This window comes from Microcaecilia unicolor, chromosome 4, assembly GCF_901765095.1.
Source record: "Microcaecilia unicolor chromosome 4, aMicUni1.1, whole genome shotgun sequence".
Lineage (NCBI taxonomy): Eukaryota > Metazoa > Chordata > Amphibia > Gymnophiona > Siphonopidae > Microcaecilia > Microcaecilia unicolor.
Genome location: NC_044034.1, coordinates 101,740,981 through 101,759,406, shown reverse-complemented (window position 1 = coordinate 101,759,406; position 18,426 = coordinate 101,740,981). Strand labels below are relative to the sequence as shown.

The following is an 18,426-nucleotide window of genomic DNA, read 5'->3' as shown; positions in this document are numbered from 1 at the left end:
GTCCAGATTAGACTGTTTTGTAATTGTGATTATTATTTTTTTTCATGGTTTATTAATTCTGTGTTATTTTGATGTTCATTGTCTTGTTTTAAATTTCATAGAATGCTTTGTTGTGCTCTATTATGGATTGTTATCATTATTTAAATGTTCTTAGATTATTTTGTTTATATTGTTTTATTGTAAATTGCTTTTTCAGTTTTTCTTTGCATACCACTTTGATATTAAGGTGGTTAATCAAATTTAGTAAACATAAGGAAAAACAAGACACTAGAGCAGTGAACTGTCTTGTTGCTATCAACAGTAGCAGCTTGAGTACAAAGGCTACACTTGACTTTGAACATGTGAACATGTGCTCTTTACAGCTTATCCTGAGAAAGGAAAGGGTATTGATTTATTTTGTACCTTGACTGACAGCAACATCACAGATTATATTCACTTCATTCATAGGTAGGTTCCAAAAGGCAAACTCTTCTGTAAAGCTGAGTGACCTTGATTCATGCCGTTCAAGGGGATATCCCTGAACATTTAAATAAGCAGGACCCTAAAACAAGAAATAAGTAGATTTACCTTTGGTCAAAAATAATACAGATGGTAGCCAGCCTCATGGCTAAAGCTGTAGTGATGTGCTCAGATACCCTGTACACCAGGGCCAGTTGGGTCTGGGTGCAACACAGAGTTGATACCCTCAGGGAAGACAGAGGAAGGAGATGCACATGGATAGAGGGGATGGGGGGAGAGGAGAAATGCTGGACATGGATGGATGGGAGGGAAGACAGAGAAAGGAGATGCACATGGATGAAGGGAAGGGGAGAGAGAAGAAATAATGGACATAGATGGAGGGGAGGGCAGAGAGAGGAAGGAAATACACACAGATGGGGGAGAAGAAGGGAGAGAGATGTTGGACATGGCTGGAGGGAAGGGAAGACAAAGGAAAGAGATGCATATGGATAGAGGGGAGCGGAGAGAGGAGAAATGCTGGACATGGAGGGGAAGGAAGACAGAGAAGAGGGGAGAAATGCTGAACATGGATGGAGGGGAGGGAAGAGAGGAAGCAAATGCACATGAATGGAGGGGAGGGGAGAGAAGAATTGCCGGACATGGATAGAGGGGAGGGAAGAAAAAGGAGATAAGCTGAACACGGATGGAGGAGAGGAGAGAAAAAATGCTGGAAATGGATGGAAGGGAGGGAAAAGAGAGGAAGGAGATGCATATGGATGGAGTTGAGGGAAAGGGAAGAGAGGAGAGGAGAAAAACTGCACAAAGATGGAGAAAATAGGCAAAAGCTGGATCCACTCTACACCTCCTCCAGTCAAGTCCACGGAGGACCCAGCACTTTACTTATAGATGAAGGACAAAAAATGAAGAAGAAAGGAGGAAAGTAAAGAAATAAATGGAAAGGAAGCTCTGGAAACAAAGTTAAGAAAACAGATAGAGAGCATCAGAATCAGAGACTGGGGCTAACATGATCAGAAAAACGAAGTCACCAGACAACAAAAGTAGAAAAAAAATAATTTTATTTTCATTTTAGTGTTTGGAATAAGTCCAATTTGAGAATTTACATCTGCTGTCTTTTTTGGCACTATATAGGAGGAAATGTGTTTCTTTCTGTTTTTCTGGTATTGTGCTGCATGCAGAGTCTAGCTTCTTAGAATTTCAGGATAATTTTTGAAGAATTTGAAGATGGGCTATCTCTGTTCTGCATGTGTGACTGCAAGGAAAAGCATCTGAATAGGGATCTGTTTGTTAGGTTCTGAGATTTTGATAACATATTTTGTTTCAGATTTGGCAAGAAACTATTTATAATGAAAAAAAAAATCACAAGTTATTTTTCTTCTCCTATACTGGTGTAATATTTTCAATGATGCCTGTTTATATGCGCCATGGCTGGTAAAAGGGTGTGGCTACTGTAGGAGTGGAGCCAGAGTGATCCCGCCCCTAAGGTTACCCATAATGAGTACCAGTACCTTTTTTCCTACAAAAAAAATCACTGGGGGGCAGGTGTCTGGTAGTGAAGAAGTTTGTGTTGCTCTCACTGAGGGGAGGGGAGAGAGAAAGTGCTAGTCGTGGGGGGGGGGGGGGAGGAAGAGTTGGGAAGAGAAAGAAGAGAGAGGAGATGCTGGATGGATAGGGGGCGCTGACTAATAGGCTGCAGGGGGCACCAGAAACCCTAGCACCGGCCCTGTTGGGCAAACATAAAACACAGTTTTTAGATTATTACTTCATTTATTTATGGAACAAAGTTATCCATCACCTGTATAACCCATGTGAAAAAGTAAATGCCCCTTAAACTTAATAACTGTTTGCAACACCTTTAGCAGCAATAATCACATCCAAAAGCGTCCTATAATTTGATATTAATCTTTCACATTGCTTTTGATTAATCTCAACTCACTCTTATTTGCAGAACTGCTTTAATTCAGGCACATTCGCTAGGTTTTTGTGCATGAACAGCTCATTTCAGGTCCTGCCACAGCATCTCTATTGGATTCAAGTCAGGGTTTTAAAGTTTTAGATTGGCCTAGTCAATTTTGTTTCACCTCAGTCATTCAGATGTAGACTTGCTACTAGGTTATCATTGTCTTGCTGCACAACACAATTATGATTCAGCTCACGGACAGATAACCTGACATTCTCCTTAAGAATTTTCTGATAGATTGCAGAATTCATGGTTCCTTCAATAACGGGAAGTTGTCCAGGTCAGCAAAGCATCTCCATACCAACATACTACCACCACCATGCTTGACTGCTGGTCTGATGTTGTGGAATGCTGTATTTGCTTTAAGTCAGACATAATGAGAATTGTATTGTCCAAAGTGTTTCATTTTTTACTTGTTTGTCCATAGATCAATGGTGTAAAACCATGGGATGTACCACAGGGCTCACCTTTGTCACCTATATTGTTTCATGTATTTATGCATTCTCTGGGATTAACATTTCAGGATCAAGATTTTTTTATCCTGTGGTTACGCAGATGATATTACCATTCTGATTCCCTTTACATATTCTATTCAGTCAGAGACCTCAACTATTAAAAATGCCATTAATTTGGTGGAAGATTGGATGCTTGCACATAAACAAACTATATACAGAATAAACTAAATTTCTTTATCTTGATTATTTTCCAGATCATAACTTCTCTTCAATTATTATTGATCAATTAGAATTTAAGCTTGCACTGGTTATAAAAATGTTGGGAATTTAGCCAGACAGTACCTTATTACTAGAACATCAGGCTAATTTCTTAACTAAGAAATATTTAACTTTGTTCAATATTGTGAGAAGGAAGAGGCTGTCCTACCCTGGTTAGGCCCCTAGAGGGCGCTGTTCCCCCTAAAATGTCCATGGAGAAGGGCTGGGTGAGTCACTAAAAGGAGCCAGTAAGGGAAGGTATAGCTGGAGGTCGCTAGGACCGGGGAGAGTCCTGGAGGTGGAAACAGGTGCAGCAGGTTATGGGCTGGGTCCTGTTTGGCCATTAACCACTTAAGACCCCACCTGAGTTGTGAGGAAAGGAGAGCTGGCAGCTGAAGAAGAGGGCTGGTAACTGAAGCAGAGGGATCCCCATGAGAAGTACTGGCTGTGCCCTTTGGACTGGGGGTAGAACTGTGTGTTCCCAAGAAGGAAGCTGGCTGGGGTAAGAAGGCCCTAGAGTATCAAGAATAAGAACTATGTGTTCAAGGAGGGACTGTGTGTCCAGGGACTGAGTAAAAGACTGTGTGTCTAGAACAGTGAAGAGGTACTGTGTGTCCCAGAGGAAAAGACTGTGTGTCTAGAACAGTGAAGAGGGACTGTGTGTCCAAGATGAAGAGACTGTGTGTCTAGAGCTGTGTGCTACAAGGAGGGACTGTGTGTCCGGGGACTGAGTTAGTACTGAGCCCAAATGCCTGTGTGAGAGGGCTCAGGGGGAAGAAATCTATGGATATTGAACTGTGCAAGAAGAAATGTTTAAAATGGAAGATTGCACTGAGTAGGAAGAAATGAAATGGTTAAGCTGGAAGAACTGTTTAAGCTTGTGAAAGTGTTTTAAGCTAAAAGAAGTGTGCCCCAGAGGCTGGAATAAAGATGTGTATGAAAATAGCCTGATTGGTGAGACCTGAAGCAGGTCACCCTGAGCAGAAAAGGGTAGTAGATTAATTTGCATAAAATCTGCATATTGAGAACCAGCTCACCCTGAGTGAAAGAGGGATCTGGGATCCTGAGGTGGGAGCTTCATCATCACAATAGCTTCATCTTCACAATATATAAATTCTTTGAAGAGAATCAGTTTCGTTTTAGTGCAGACTTTATTATTAAGTCAGTTAGATTATTGCAATATAATTTATTTAGGAAGCCTTAAACATGCATGGAAAAATACAGCAATAAGACTTATTTTATCTTTAAAAAGGCATGACAGGATCTCCCAATTTTACATTAAACTACATTGGCTTCCAGTAGAGGCAAAGGATTTTATATAAATTGAAATGCTTCTTATTGAAAACCTTAAACGCACCAGCCCCCATATTACTGATATGACCACTTTTTATTTACTAATCCATCTAAGTCATAGGTGTCAGCCTAATTTCTTTCTTTTTCCAATATCTGGAGCAGAGGTTATCAACCCAGTCCTTGGGGCACATTCAGCCAGTTGGGGTTTTCATGATATCCCCATTTCAATGGGGTTATCCTGAAAACCCCAACTGGATGGTGTGCCCCGAGAACTGGATTAAAACCCTCTGATGCAGAGATATAAGGAAGTTAAAACTGTTTGAGAAATTATTGGCCTTTCAGGTAGCAAAATTTGGAAAGGAGCTATCTTTTCTTTGCTTCTTCGTTGAATTATAAACTATTTAGAAAGAATGTCATAACATTCCTTTTTCAACGACATGTACTGGGCAGAGAAAACTAATAACATTTGATTATGGTAGAGTACAGATGTTTGCAGTGCAATTATGATTGTATTATTATTTTCCAATGTGTAATCTTAGGATTGTACTCCAGAATACAAATTTGAAAATTATGTTATGTTAACATTATTCCAAAAGGCTTGGGGATTATCCAGGTGTGTTTTTACAAATGCAAGTGGAGAATTGATGTTACTCTTGGATATAGTGGTTTACGTCGGGTTACTCTTATGAATCCCATTTTTGCCCAGACTCTCTCTTATTGTGGTAGTCATGAACACTGATTTTAGCTGAGGCTAGAGAGTACTGGAGTTCAAATACTGAGAAATATCATTTTTGCCCTCAATATATTGCATGCAATTTCATACTTGATAAGAATCAGAGGCACACAAGACAGTGCAGTACTGGTTAGTCTATTATCATAGCAGAAGATAGAAGATGTGGTGGCACATAACATATCCTTTAGTTTGACACTTCATTACTGCTAGAGAAAGCAAGTGGCTAGATACGTATCCATGTAAAAAATGATTACCTTTATATGTAACTGATGAGTTTCTGTTGGGCATAAAAGTTGTTGACGTGCACTTCCTGTTTGATTTATTATCCAGTGGCCAGTGAATTTGAAATCTGGAAGCGGCAACCTATAAAATAATGTTTTCAGTATAAATGGTTACCTCTGTACTTAACTTGTGACATAGAATAAGGGCACATTCTCTACTTCACCAAAATAGTTAATTCTGGTGAAGTTGCTGAGTCATTTACAACAAGAATTATGCACTAGCAAGACTTAATACCTGGAGCCATATGTATTTTGAGATTTACACAGAGTACACAGTTGTGTAAAATTCATGGGTGTGTAAAAACTATGTACAGGAGTAAATCTCTATTGGATAGAGCCAAACAGTCACTTCATCCCCACACCTATTCCCTCCCAACCTAGTTTGTGTGTTATTTTGCACTATCCAATATAATAATTCTCACCTCCAACGTTCTATGCGTCTTGCTGCCTGTGTTCGTGACTTCTTCGGAGTTGGTCTGCTAGGCTCCGTAGCACAGGCTGACGTCAGCAAATGCATTGTGACGTCAACATTTATTTATTTTAGTTACATTTGTACCCCGCGCTTTCCCACTCATGGCAGGCTCAATGCGGTATAGGGAAATGGAGGGTTAAGTGACTTGCCCAGAGTCACAAGGAGCTGCCTCTGTGCCTGAAGTGGGAATCGAACTCAGTTCCTCAGTTCCCAAGGACCAAAGTCCACCACCCTAACCACTAGGCCACTCCTCCACTACTCCACTACTACATCAGAACCCAGGGTTAAAAAAAAAAACATGCCTCACAGCTGATCCAACCCCCCCCCCCCCCAAACTGCCATACAGCTTGACAGCAAAAAAAAAAAGGCTTGAGACTGCCTGACGTACTCAACAGCCTGACACCCCCCCTCGGTGCATCACCCAAGCACCCCCCCCCCGAGTGCATTCTTGCCTGCTGCGTGCACGTCGCTGGGGGGGGGGGGGGGCGGGGGTTTCGGTTCCGCTGGTTCCTTGCTCCCTTTGCCCCGGAATAGGAAGTAACCTGTTCCAGGACAGAGGGAGCAGGGAACCAGTGAAGCCGACATCCCCCCAGCGGCGTGCACCCGGGGTGGACCACCCCACCCTTGCTACGCCACTGGTCAAGGGGAAGATGCTGGATAGAGGAGTAGAGAGGATAGGGAAGACAGGAGATACTGGATCCAGGAAGGATGGAAAGAAAGGAAATATGCTTGCTCAGGAAAAGGGTAGATAGTAGACATGGTGGGAGTAGGGTGACAGAAGGGAGATGCTGAATTGGGATGGGGAAGAGAGAGGGAGGGAGGGAGGGAGGGACCCATAAACTCAGAGGGCGGAACCCTCAAACTCGGAGGAAGGGAGGGAGACCCTGAACCTCTGAGGGAGGGAGGGGGGACCCTGAAACACGGGGGGAGGGAGGGGACTACTCTGGTACTCGGAGGGAGGGAGGGGGACGATGACCCTGGAACTGGGAGGGAGGGGGACCCCTGGCACACACTCATTCTCACACACACACACTCGCACCCAGTCTCACTCTGTCACACACACACACTCGCACATTCACTCTCTCTCACAGAGTCACTCTCACACACACTCTCTCAAACATACACACTCCGAGGAAAACCTTGCTAGCGCCCATTTAATTTGTGTCAGAAACGAGCCTTTTTTACTAGTAAGAAATAAATGCCACTGGCCGAACAGCTTCAGGTTTTTGTCCATTAATTGTTTCAGGAAATTTGCTGAAATTAAGCTAGAGTATTTAAATGTTAAATGATGAACCCTGTAGGATGCCACAATATATTCAACAAAATGCTGTAGCCTCTGTGCATTATGATCTATTTCAAATTTACAAATGACAATGGTTACTGTGTGATAATAATATTAGTGCACCACTGTGAAGAAACAGTGTTTTAAGCCTGTAAAACGTATTGGATATTTTCCTGCATTGATTATGTTCTGAAGTGTATTTCTTCTATTTGGCCAGCATGTGGTGTTTCTCTGCTGTAAAGTTGTTATAGAGAACCGAGTGTTTTTTCTTTAGTTTGACACAAGCAGGAAGCAACCAGCAGTGTATGTCTGAAACTTGTTGACTGGGCTCTGATTGGCTTGGAGTTAGAAATTACCCAGCAGTTGTTGCTGGCTGTTGCTTCAGTCTTAGCCTGGAAGAAGAGGGAGATAGATCTCTTTGCTAAGGCTCTGTGAACAATTATATGTTCTGATCTTCCCAGGTACTATTTAGACAGTATATAGATGTTTAGTTAGTTTTCTAATTGATACATTTTTCAGTTACATGTTACTGTTTGCTATTTGCACATTTTTGCCCTCTGTTCAATATTTTTGAGAATAAACACAATTGTTCATTCGTTCTGCCTGTCTGGACTGATAAAAAAATGCTGGTGGTTTGTGTGTTGGGTCTGTGAGTGCTTTCTGGGAACTGAGGGACCACTGGGAGCGTGGGCCTCCAGTAACCTAGAAATCACTGGGGATAATTTGGGAGCGGGACACTCGCCCAGAGGTGGTTGTGACCCAGTAGGTGGAAGGAGGGTTCTAGTGTAGAGCACAAGCGGCAGGTGCAGGCGGACCTGAGCTGTGTTGGGGATAGATCCTCTGAGTGGTCGCAGAGTAACCTCAGGTGGGTGGCTAGGTGTTTCATCACAACCACAGAACCCATTTTAGTCCTATGGGCTTTTATGCAGAAAGTTTGCGCTAACTCCATTAGGGGGTCTAGTTATCACTGTGGACTACGATTAAAACATGTTATTTTACCACTAATTTATGATATTTTAGTATGCAATGAAAACTAGTCACTAATAACTGGTGTTAACAGTAAAATAACACCTCTTAACAGAAGCCCATGTTGATATCTTCCCCCTTAGTGTGATCTAACAATTAGTTAATGACTCTCCTAAGTCATTACATTTTAGACTTTTAAAGGAATGGTTCTCAAACCCAGTCCTTGGGACACACCCATCCACTCAGGTTTTCAGGATACCCATACTGAATATACATGAGATAGACTGGGATACAATGGAGGTAGTGCATGCAAATTTATCTACCTGGGTGTGTTCCAAGGACTGGGTTGAAAACCCTTGTTTTAAAGGAATTCCCCAGGAAACAGACACATTCCCTGAATCTGAATGATCTGTTGCAATGGCATGCTGGATGAGGCTCCAGGGGGCTCCTAGTAGCCATCTGTTGTATTCTTTTGTGAGAATAAACATGTCTTAATGAATGAATGAAGCAGAGTCATGAGAGATCCTTATTAAGAAATTGGAAGACCTCACAGTCTCAATGGTTATGTTACAAATGACATCATATACACTGCAACCTCACTCCTTTTGACCTCTGAATCATTACTAATTTAGCTTTCAGGACAGGATCCTCTCAACTTGCTCCTAATTTATCATGCTCCCCTACCTACACACCACTCACTAAAGCACTGGTCTTCACTAATTTTAAGTGAGGGCTACTTGTTCCTAAAGTAGTTAAAGGATAGCCAACAAATCTTCTCATGTGGGGCACCCATCCTACTAATTGGTGCATGCCAATGATGTCATAGCCTCCCAACTCTCTCACTCCCATTCATACCTTGTGCCACCAGTCTATCTCTCTTACAATTCCCCACCTTCTTTCACCAGTCGCTCTTTGTTTCAAGTCCCCCTACCACATGCCCCCTTGTCTCTTTCACATATACAATCCTCCCTCCCTCACTCACACATATACAGTGTTTTTTTTTTCTAGGAAGAGTTCACTTGGAGTCCTAAAGGGCCAAACTAAAAGGGCAGGGTGATTACCCACGGCTCTGTTTCTCTCCCTCCCACAGTAACCATACACTTCCAGCAGCCATGTCCCCTGATGCCAGCGGAAGAGCATATAAAAAGGCAACACTGCAAATATTATACCAATCCTCAGAACACCAACACACCTTTTATTGTGAAAACAGAACAGGCAAGATTCACTATATAGAAACTACACATCACCAGAATACATAATCTCTGTCACATTTAAAGAGAAAATGGACAGAGTCTCACCAACTACAAAATATGTGACCACAAACTACAAACATAAGTGTGTAGTGAAAAACTGAAGTAGAAACCCCAAAAAGCTAGACTGCAGAGCCAGTAACACTAACAGAATACCACACCTCTGTCATACAAGCAAAACACAGAGAACCCATCACCAAATACAGAAAAAGGTACCACAAATTAAAAATAGAAATTTAGAAAAAAAATTAACTGAAAACCTCAAGAAGACATTCTGTATTGTGTGACACTGGAATAACAGAAACAGACTTGCCTCTCCTCTTGCACTGTGCAAAATATGACATTAGAGATGCACATTTCCCAAAGTTGATATATTCCAATTAATAAATTAAAAACAAAATACCTTTGTTATCTGGACATTTTGTTTTTCCAATCATGTAGGTCTCTGATTCTCTTTTATGTTTTCCTCTGTTTTCGCTTAACTCTTGCCTGTGTCTGCTGTCCATTTGCCATTTCTCCTGTCTTCTTCTGTCTTTATCCATTCCTCTCTTGCATCTATCTTTGACAATGATCTTTATGTTCACCTCTTTCTGCTACTTCTTTTTCTACCTATCCATTCCTTGCCAAGCCTCTCTCCCACACAGTTCTTTTTTAAATGTATTTATTCATTTTCTTTAATTCAACAAGTTATTGCACTTGACCAGCAATACAGATAAGAAACTTTCTTATAGAAGAACATTGTTTTTTTTAGTAGAAGCGGTTACTCTTCTTTAGACCCCTAATACATGAGGGGGTGGGGTGTAGTCTAAGAAAAAAGAAGACAATTTAAACAAATATTAAAGTCCTAGAAGAAATATGCTTAGCACATTTTTTCTATTCTAAATACAATTTGTAGTCATCCAGTTGGAAATTAACGGTTAGCCAATTGTTTTCGAATTTACAAATGCTTTCAATTGTTCCGGTTGATAAAAAATATATTTTAAGCCCATATATTTGATAACACATTTACATGGGTAATTTAAGTAGAAGGAAGCCCCTAATTTTACTACTTCTGTTCTCATTGAAAGAAATAGTTTCCTCCTTTCTTGCGTCTGTTTGGTAATATCCGGGTACATCCAAACGTTTTTCCCCCAGAACAAAGATTGTATTTTTTTTTTTTTAAAGTACATGCGTTTCACCGCTTCTAGATCTTGTTGAAAAGGGCAAGTCACTTAACCCTCCATTGCCCCATGTAAGCCGCATTGAGCCTGCCATGAGTGGGAAAGCGCGGGGTACAAATGTAACAAACCCCCCCCCCCCAAAAAAAATGAATGATACTATAAGTGTCGTTATCTCTGAGTCCACATTAAGTTGTTTCTAATATCTCAGAAATATTAAATTCTTCATCTTGATTTTCACGTGGTATAGCTTGCAGGGGGTTTTCCACTGGTTTTTTAGTTTGTATATAATTTATTTTGTTTAATGGAGGAATAGTTTCCAGGGTAAAGTTTAAGATTTCTTGTAAATATGACTTAAAGGCATCGTGTGGATTAATCCCCATTTCTTTGGGAAAATTCAAACATCGTAAATTCAACCTACGGTTGTAATTTTCTATCTGTTCAAGTCTACGATGTATTGAAGAATTATCTTTTATAACCGAGGTTGAAATTCCTTGTAATTGAGAAACGTCTTGTTTAAGAGCATTTAATTGCTCAGTTGTTTCTTGCTTTGTGGTATTAAAAGAAATTGTAAGATTTTCAACAGTACTCACTAGTGCCGTTATTTCATTAGCAGTTCTGGCAACTGTCGTATCCACTCTCTGGAGAGCTTCCCAAATGCTCTCCAGAGTTACCATCACTGATTTGTGTTTCAAAGCTAAACGCTCAGCCTGGGATCTTTCAGATTCCAGGCCTCCTTTGGGATTTGTCTCTCCTGTTCCTCGACCAAACCTTCATCCACTTCTGGATCAGGCAGGTCCCACCTGAGGAGACGATCTTCAGGGAATGGCGGCGGATGAACCTCCGGAGGGGAGAGTGACACTTCAAGACCCAAGTCACTAAGGGTGTCTTCGCCCATAACGACAGCAGGGCCCCTCTCAGTGAGTAGAATAGGAGGCCTTGTGGTGTATCGTTCGATAGTTTGTTGTTGGGGGGAAGACGTCCCAGCAGTCGAGGCAGCTGCTTTGATGATCCCCTTATGTTTTGTATGGGGCATATCGAACAAGGAAAAGGTGTAGTTCAGCAAACTACCGAAGCGCTCAACCAGCAGCTCTCAGCGTGCCACCATCTTGACATGCCCCCCTCCCACACAGTTCTATGTCCTGAATCACCTCTCTCTCTCTCCCCCTGCCTCTGCAGTTCAACATCTCTTTCCCCTTTCCCTTTTCCCAAACAGTGCATCTCTCCTAGTCCCTTCCCCCACCAACAATGCAGCATCACTCCCCTCTCTACCCCCCAACAGTCAAGCCTCTCCCTGTGGAAGAGGTCCAGTAGGGGGCCAAGGAAAAGTGGAGAATTTGTATCAGAGATCCAGTAGACCAAGGAGAAATGAAGAGTTTGTGTCAGTCATATAAAGAATTATTAAATTCTTCCTTTGATGAGAGCTGTAACATTGAGGGGAACAAGCTATGAATATTATCTGTTATCTGTAATTGAGGAAGAATGCACTATACAGGACCTTGAGAAACAAGGCATAAGGGAGGAAATGTGTGTGAAGTCTAGCCAAAGGAGATAAGGTAAGCTGTAAATGTTGCAAGCAATGTGTGAAAAAAAGAGAAGCATATTGGTCACCAAATTTGTAATCATGTATGGAATGTGCAGTCATGCTTGATTATTGCTAATAAAAAGCCAGAGCTTAAAGGGAAAGTCAGAAGTCATCGAGCAAGGCTGTTGGACTTTGCTGCTGTGAGACTGCTTTCCTAAAGCTTTAGCCATATACATTTTTTGGTGTCTGGTTTATTCTCAACTTGGGCATTCAGCACTCACTCGGACGTAGCAACCCCCGCCCCCTTCAATACCACACTACAAGCCGTATCTTCGATAGAATTGGATTTATTTTGGCCGCAGCCAGGAACATCAAAATTGTTACAACTTAAACAAATTACATTACATCTTCTAATAATCATTATGCCAGCATGCATTTCTACCCGGGTACACAGCTTCTACACGTAGTTGCTTATTCTGGGCCACAGGCCAAGCCGTACCAAGCCCCTTTGGCCCCCTGTGCTGTTTTCCAAGTACCCGACATCACTTGGTGTCTCCCGTTGAAGGAGGCACCTACCACATTTACAAAATGATGTTCTAGGCCTCCCGGCCGTCGAAGCCAGGAGACAAGCTGTATACACGTTGTTTCCTTATAACAAGGCTGCTCACATGCAAGCCTACCATTTGCATCAACTTGATAACTTTTCACACAACTCTTTCTGCAGCAGTAGTTACCCCAAACTTGTAACTGTTATGTGTCAAGCTGCTGTGTACCCATTGCTGGCTGTGCGTAAACATTGTAGTCGAATGCCTCGCTGCGACAAATCTTGCCTCTCAAGTGGGTGGGTGGGTGGGCGTTGCTCTTCTCCTGCCTCCAAATTCAAAAGGACTTCCTGTGCAGTTCGAATTCCTCTCTCCTCCTCCCTTGCTCCTCCCCTTCTTTCCTGGCCCTCCCTGTACCCTCCCCCACACATCTGTCTTCGCTGGCCTTCAGCCCGGTTGTGGTCGGACCCCCTTTAATGGGTGTGCCTGGTTCTCAACTCGGGCATTCGGCACACACTCAGACGTATCAATCCCCGCCCCCTTCAATACCACACTACAAGCCGTATCTTCGATAGAATTGGATTTATTTTGGCCGCAGCCAGGAACATCAAAATTGTTACAACTTAAACAAATTACATTACATCTTCTAATAATCATTATGCCAGCATGCATTTCTACCCGGTTTCTCTTCTCCTGCCTCCAAATTCAAAAGGACTTCCTGTGCAGTTCGAATTCCTCTCTCCTCCTCCCTTGCTCCTCCCCTTCTCTCCTGCCCCCTCCCCTTGCTACCCCTTGTTTCCCTCCCACTACTACCTCTGCTCTCTAGCTGGACCTCCCTGTACCCTCCCCCACACTTCTGTCTTCGCTGGCCTTCAGCCCGGTTGTGGTTGCCCCCCCTTTAATGGGTGTGCCTGGTTCTTTCCTCTTGCACAGATGTCAAGCTCCAAGACAAGGATACATATATTGGGTGCACAGACCAGAACTGGACAGAATTTGGTGCCATGACGGGGATTTCAGAGCCCACCATCTGTCCGACAGAACCACCGGTGGGGTAAGTAAAGACTGTGGGGAATTCCTTGAGAAAATGTGTTAGCAGAGAGTGTCAGACGTAGTATGATGATTGCCAAAGAAAACAGATATTGCCAATAAATCAAAGAGTCCTTGTAATAAGATGCTGCACCTTCATGGCAAAGAGGCACTGGAGTCACTTGCCAGGTGGTATTCTATGACTAGTGCTATGACTGCTTTCTAGTTTCCGTAAGGGGGCACTTTTTTGTCCTGGATAAGTTGATACCAGATGGCATTGTCTGATTTTGGACTGCCACACACTACTCATGAGAGAATCATATTCTCTTGGTGGAATTTGGCACATGAAGGGAACGCAAATATGGAGCAGAACCATATACAAGAGTTAAGAGATACTGTTCATAAGCTTGAAAACAAATGTATCAAGAGTGCGTGGCTGCACAGTCTGATTCAGAGGCACCATCGGTAGCCACCACTCTGCCTGCTTATGAAGACAAGGTGTGTATTTTCCTAATGGAACTCTCTGTTCATCTGTCAGCCCAGCCTGTGCCATCTCCCCTTCTATACTCATGTAGGACCATGGGTTCATGTTCAAAAGAACATAATAAAAAGGAATTGTTACAGGATAATAGGGGAAGCCACGAGTAAAGGTGGCCACCCGATTGGTGTAATGATGAGGAGTCATGGCAAGGGACCACTCTTTCTCATCCCTCGATGGCATGGAATGACTGAGGGTAATTTAGTGACTTGGTTACAATCGGGGTGCCAACAGACTGCACAGGAAAGGTATAGGATAATGTATAAGTTCTGGTCTGAGGAAGGAACTAAAGTTAGAAAGTTGGAAGATAAAATCCAACAGCTTACTATGTCATTGCATAAAAAGACAGATGAAGATTCGACAACTCCAGTACTGTAAATCACTTCATTGTCATATGATGCGAGCAAGGGTGCTATAACCAGGTTTCTGTACAATAATTATTACAAGGCTGTATTGTTATATCCCTAGATATTATATTTTGGTGAGTTTTGTTGGGGTGTTGTCACCTGAGTTTCCACCTTCTCCTCTCAAAACCCAAGTACTCCTAAGGGAGATTTTATGTGCAAACACTTGATATTTCTGTTTCTGTTCTTGGTCTTGTTTTTTTCTTAGTGTTTATACATGAGTATTGTAGAAGAATAAATAATGCTTTTCTAGACTTACTTTTCTCTCTCAAAGTTATCACATTTACTTATCACATAAATGAAAATTGGAGTGTGTCCATTTTGGCCGTGAGACCTTACCACCACCCATTCACTTAGCAATAAGATCTCATGCGTTAACCGGGCAGTAATCATCAGTGTGCGTACAATACCGATTACCGCTCGGGCCACATACTGGAAAATAAAATATTTTTTCGGCGCACATAAAATATTAAATTACTGCCTGGGCAACGCATTAGCCAGGCGGCAGTTCCAAATTGGCGCATGTTGGGCGCACATAGATGCCTATGCGGCTTAATAAAAGGGCCCCTTAATGCAGCCATATTGCAAGATGAGATCTTTTAAATAAAATAGCACATTGCACCAAAGGTTGCTTCTCACAAAATATGATTGATGATGTGTCTCTTCAATCTATTTGGGATGACTACAAGGCTTATCTCTGTGGTGGAATAATTGCATACTCTGCTCCAGTTGGAAGAGAGTATAAAACAGATGGGAAAATAAATATCTGGCCTCTGGTCTAAAAGATTTACTCAACCTGTAAAAATTCCAATTCAACAAAATATTAAGCCTCAACTCTGGTATCCAATTATCTTCACAAAAGTCTGTTTACTATGCTTGAATGAACAGAGCTGGGAAAAGACTCGCTAACTTCCTTAAAGGCACCAGAAATAAATCTATTATACACGCTAAATGGCTGTATTCTAACTGAAGAAGCAGAAATAGTAGCACATTTTGTAGAATTTTATGAAAATTTTCAAATCTCTCAACAAAATGTTTCAGTAGAGCTAATCAAATCTTTTTTGCATTCACTAAATGTCTAATCCCAAATTTGAATAATTTAGCTTCTCTGAATCAACTGATATCTTTCACAGATATTCAAAAAGCTATTTCCTCACTTAGGGTCCTTTTACCAAGCTGCGGGAAAAAGGGCACTGCACTAGCGGTGGAGACTGTTTTACCTGTGCGCCAGGGCCGATTTTTCCGCAGCCAGTAAAAGCCCCCCCCCCCCCCCCCAAAAAAAAAAAAATGGCCACAGGGTGAGAGAACTCTTACCGTGTGCCTATGTGATGGGGAGCCCTAACCACCACCCATTGATGTGGCGATAAGGGCTCCCGTGATAACCAGGCAGCGCGCTTGGCAATGTCTGATTACCGCTGGGTTAGCACCGTGAAAGCCATTTCCAGGGTTTTCTCTTTCCCCCAGAAATAGTATGCACTCAGGGCGGGACTATCACCAGCGGCTGCGTTGGGCTGGCGGTAGTCCCGGAAGAGCAAGTGGTAAGCCTGCGTTGAGCTTACCGCCACTCTGTAAAAGGGTCCCTCAAATCCTGGAAAGCACCAGGCAGTGATGGATTTACTTCAGACTTCTATAAACAATTTTCTATTCTATTGTCACCTTGGCTTCTTCATCTGTATAAACATGTTATCAAAGATAACACTCTTCAAATTCTATGGCTGAAACAGTAGTGGTTTTATTAGCTAAACCAAGAAGAGACCACTCAATGTTAGCAAGCAAATATAGATCTCATTACTGAAATATGACTGAAAAATGTATGCTAAAATCTTGGCAGACTGTCTAGCATCAGTAGTTGGATTTCTAGTAGCTCCTGATCAAAGTGGTTTTGTGAAAGGCCGCTTGGGAATGGATAATACCAGAGTCTTCAGTCATGTACTTTATGCTACACAACAACTTTATATTCCTGAATAGGCTTTTGACTATGGGGAATAGACTTTCTTATTTCTTAAAATGGTTCAGTTTAAGTGAAAAATGTATTGACAAGATTTGTGTTATATTCTTCTCCTACAGCTAGATTACGTATTAATTCTACTTTAACAAATTGTTCAATTTATTTTGAGGTACTCAACAGGGCTGTCATTTCTCTCTTTTATTATTTTAGCTTTAGAACTCTTACTTGTAAGTTTAAAAGAGCATCAAGAGATTCAAGGCATATTTATAGGTAACACTAATATGCAGATGATGTGCTTTTATATATTCCCAATCCTAAATCATCTGTCCTCTGCTTATTCAAATTATTAGAAACTTTTGGTACTTCTTCAGGTTACCCTGTAAATTGGCCAGAAACTAAATTAATTCCTTTAAATGTACTGATGCTTATTTTAGAAGCCCTATTTCTGTTTTCAATGTCTGAAAATCAGCATTTAGATGTTCATATTGCATGGACATCTAAATGCCGATTTTAGAAAGCCAGAATATGGTTATCTGAAATGTCCATATAACAAGGGGGCGTTGGGAATCACTAGTGTGGTTTAGTAAAAGAGGCTGTGTTCAAATTTTGTAAATTCTGGAGAGAATTACTTGCTGTCATGTGATTTATCAACTACAAATACAATGCATATCTATAATCAATATGCCAACAGGTTAAAATAACTATTAAACTGCTTTGATTTCATCAAAACTGGAGTAGCACACTTTCAGCTCCACGAAACTGTAAGATCATTTGTCTCAGACAAACAGTACTGTAATTTTTAAACACTTCATGACCCTTGGATCTTTGAAAGCTTGCATACTTTTTTTTAAATATTAATTAGTCCAAAGAAAATTTCTGGAAAGCTTCTTATATAATCTTGCATGTGAAAGTCAAATTAATCAGATGCATTAAGCATTAATTCATTTTTACCAGTTTAAAGTCATTTATTCTCAGAACTGATGCATCTGACAAAGAATATGCATGTAAAGTGAAATAGTAATGTCTTGTATAAGATGTAACTGTGAATTATGCTATTTTTAAGCTATAAGAGGAACAGATGGTTAAGGCTTGGTTTAGAATGGTGTGGTAATATGTCCATTAAAATAACCTACTGTAACTTGCCAGCTGTTACAATCATATATTCATTTTTATTAAGGAAACAGAACATGAAACTCTCATGCAAGATTATATAGATTACATCGATGACTAATACTTAGGAAATATTGTATTCAAAGGGAAGCCATGGAGAGATAAATGCAAGGCAGAAATCAAATCCAGAGTGCATTTCTAATAAAGCCCCCACTCTTATCTGTTATGACCCTCAATAGTAAGACTACCACCTATAGGCTTTAATATGCCATCCTGTCAGTTTTCAAAACACTGACTCTTTCTTAGTCACATAATAAATTCTGTAGCAGCATTCTTTCCATCAAGCATTCCTGACAATTAAGCCCATTTGCATCTACCTCTGATCCTCCTCCTTATCCATTGCTTCTACAAGCAGTCTGATTTCTGTCATTTCAACTAGAAGCTTTCCAAATTGGTTCCAGGTGCTTACCTACCTTTTACCTGGGTTCTGAACCCCCAACTGCTTCCTTGCTACATCTCCCAGCCTGCTCCTCTCCGAGTTAGCTTGCTACCAGTTCAGGATCCTCAAGAATCATAGAGCCAGCTCTGTGGGTGCTTGAGCACCTCCAATATCAAACAAAAGTCTTGGACTGTGTCCAGGGAGAGGTGATTTCTGTTAGGTTTAGCACCCCCAATAATTTAGAAAATTTGGCTTCTATGTCAAGAACTACATCGCCTAGTATTACCATGAGCACACCTCCTTTCTGAGCTCTCACGCGCTTTATTGATCT

At 41.5% G+C, this 18,426-nt stretch overlaps 1 protein-coding gene across 1 annotated transcript in view; it reads right to left on the bottom strand.

Annotated features, from left to right (window-relative positions):
• Positions 1-18,426, bottom strand: part of VWA8 (von Willebrand factor A domain containing 8) — a 483,817-nt gene that overhangs the window by 191,772 nt on the left and 273,619 nt on the right. Inside the window, exons 27-28 of the mRNA XM_030200545.1 lie at positions 5,410-5,518; positions 403-541 (exon numbers count right to left, since the gene is read on the bottom strand). Of these exons, the coding sequence (XP_030056405.1) occupies positions 403-541; positions 5,410-5,518 (248 nt within the window). The remainder of the gene's footprint in view (positions 1-402; positions 542-5,409; positions 5,519-18,426) is intronic.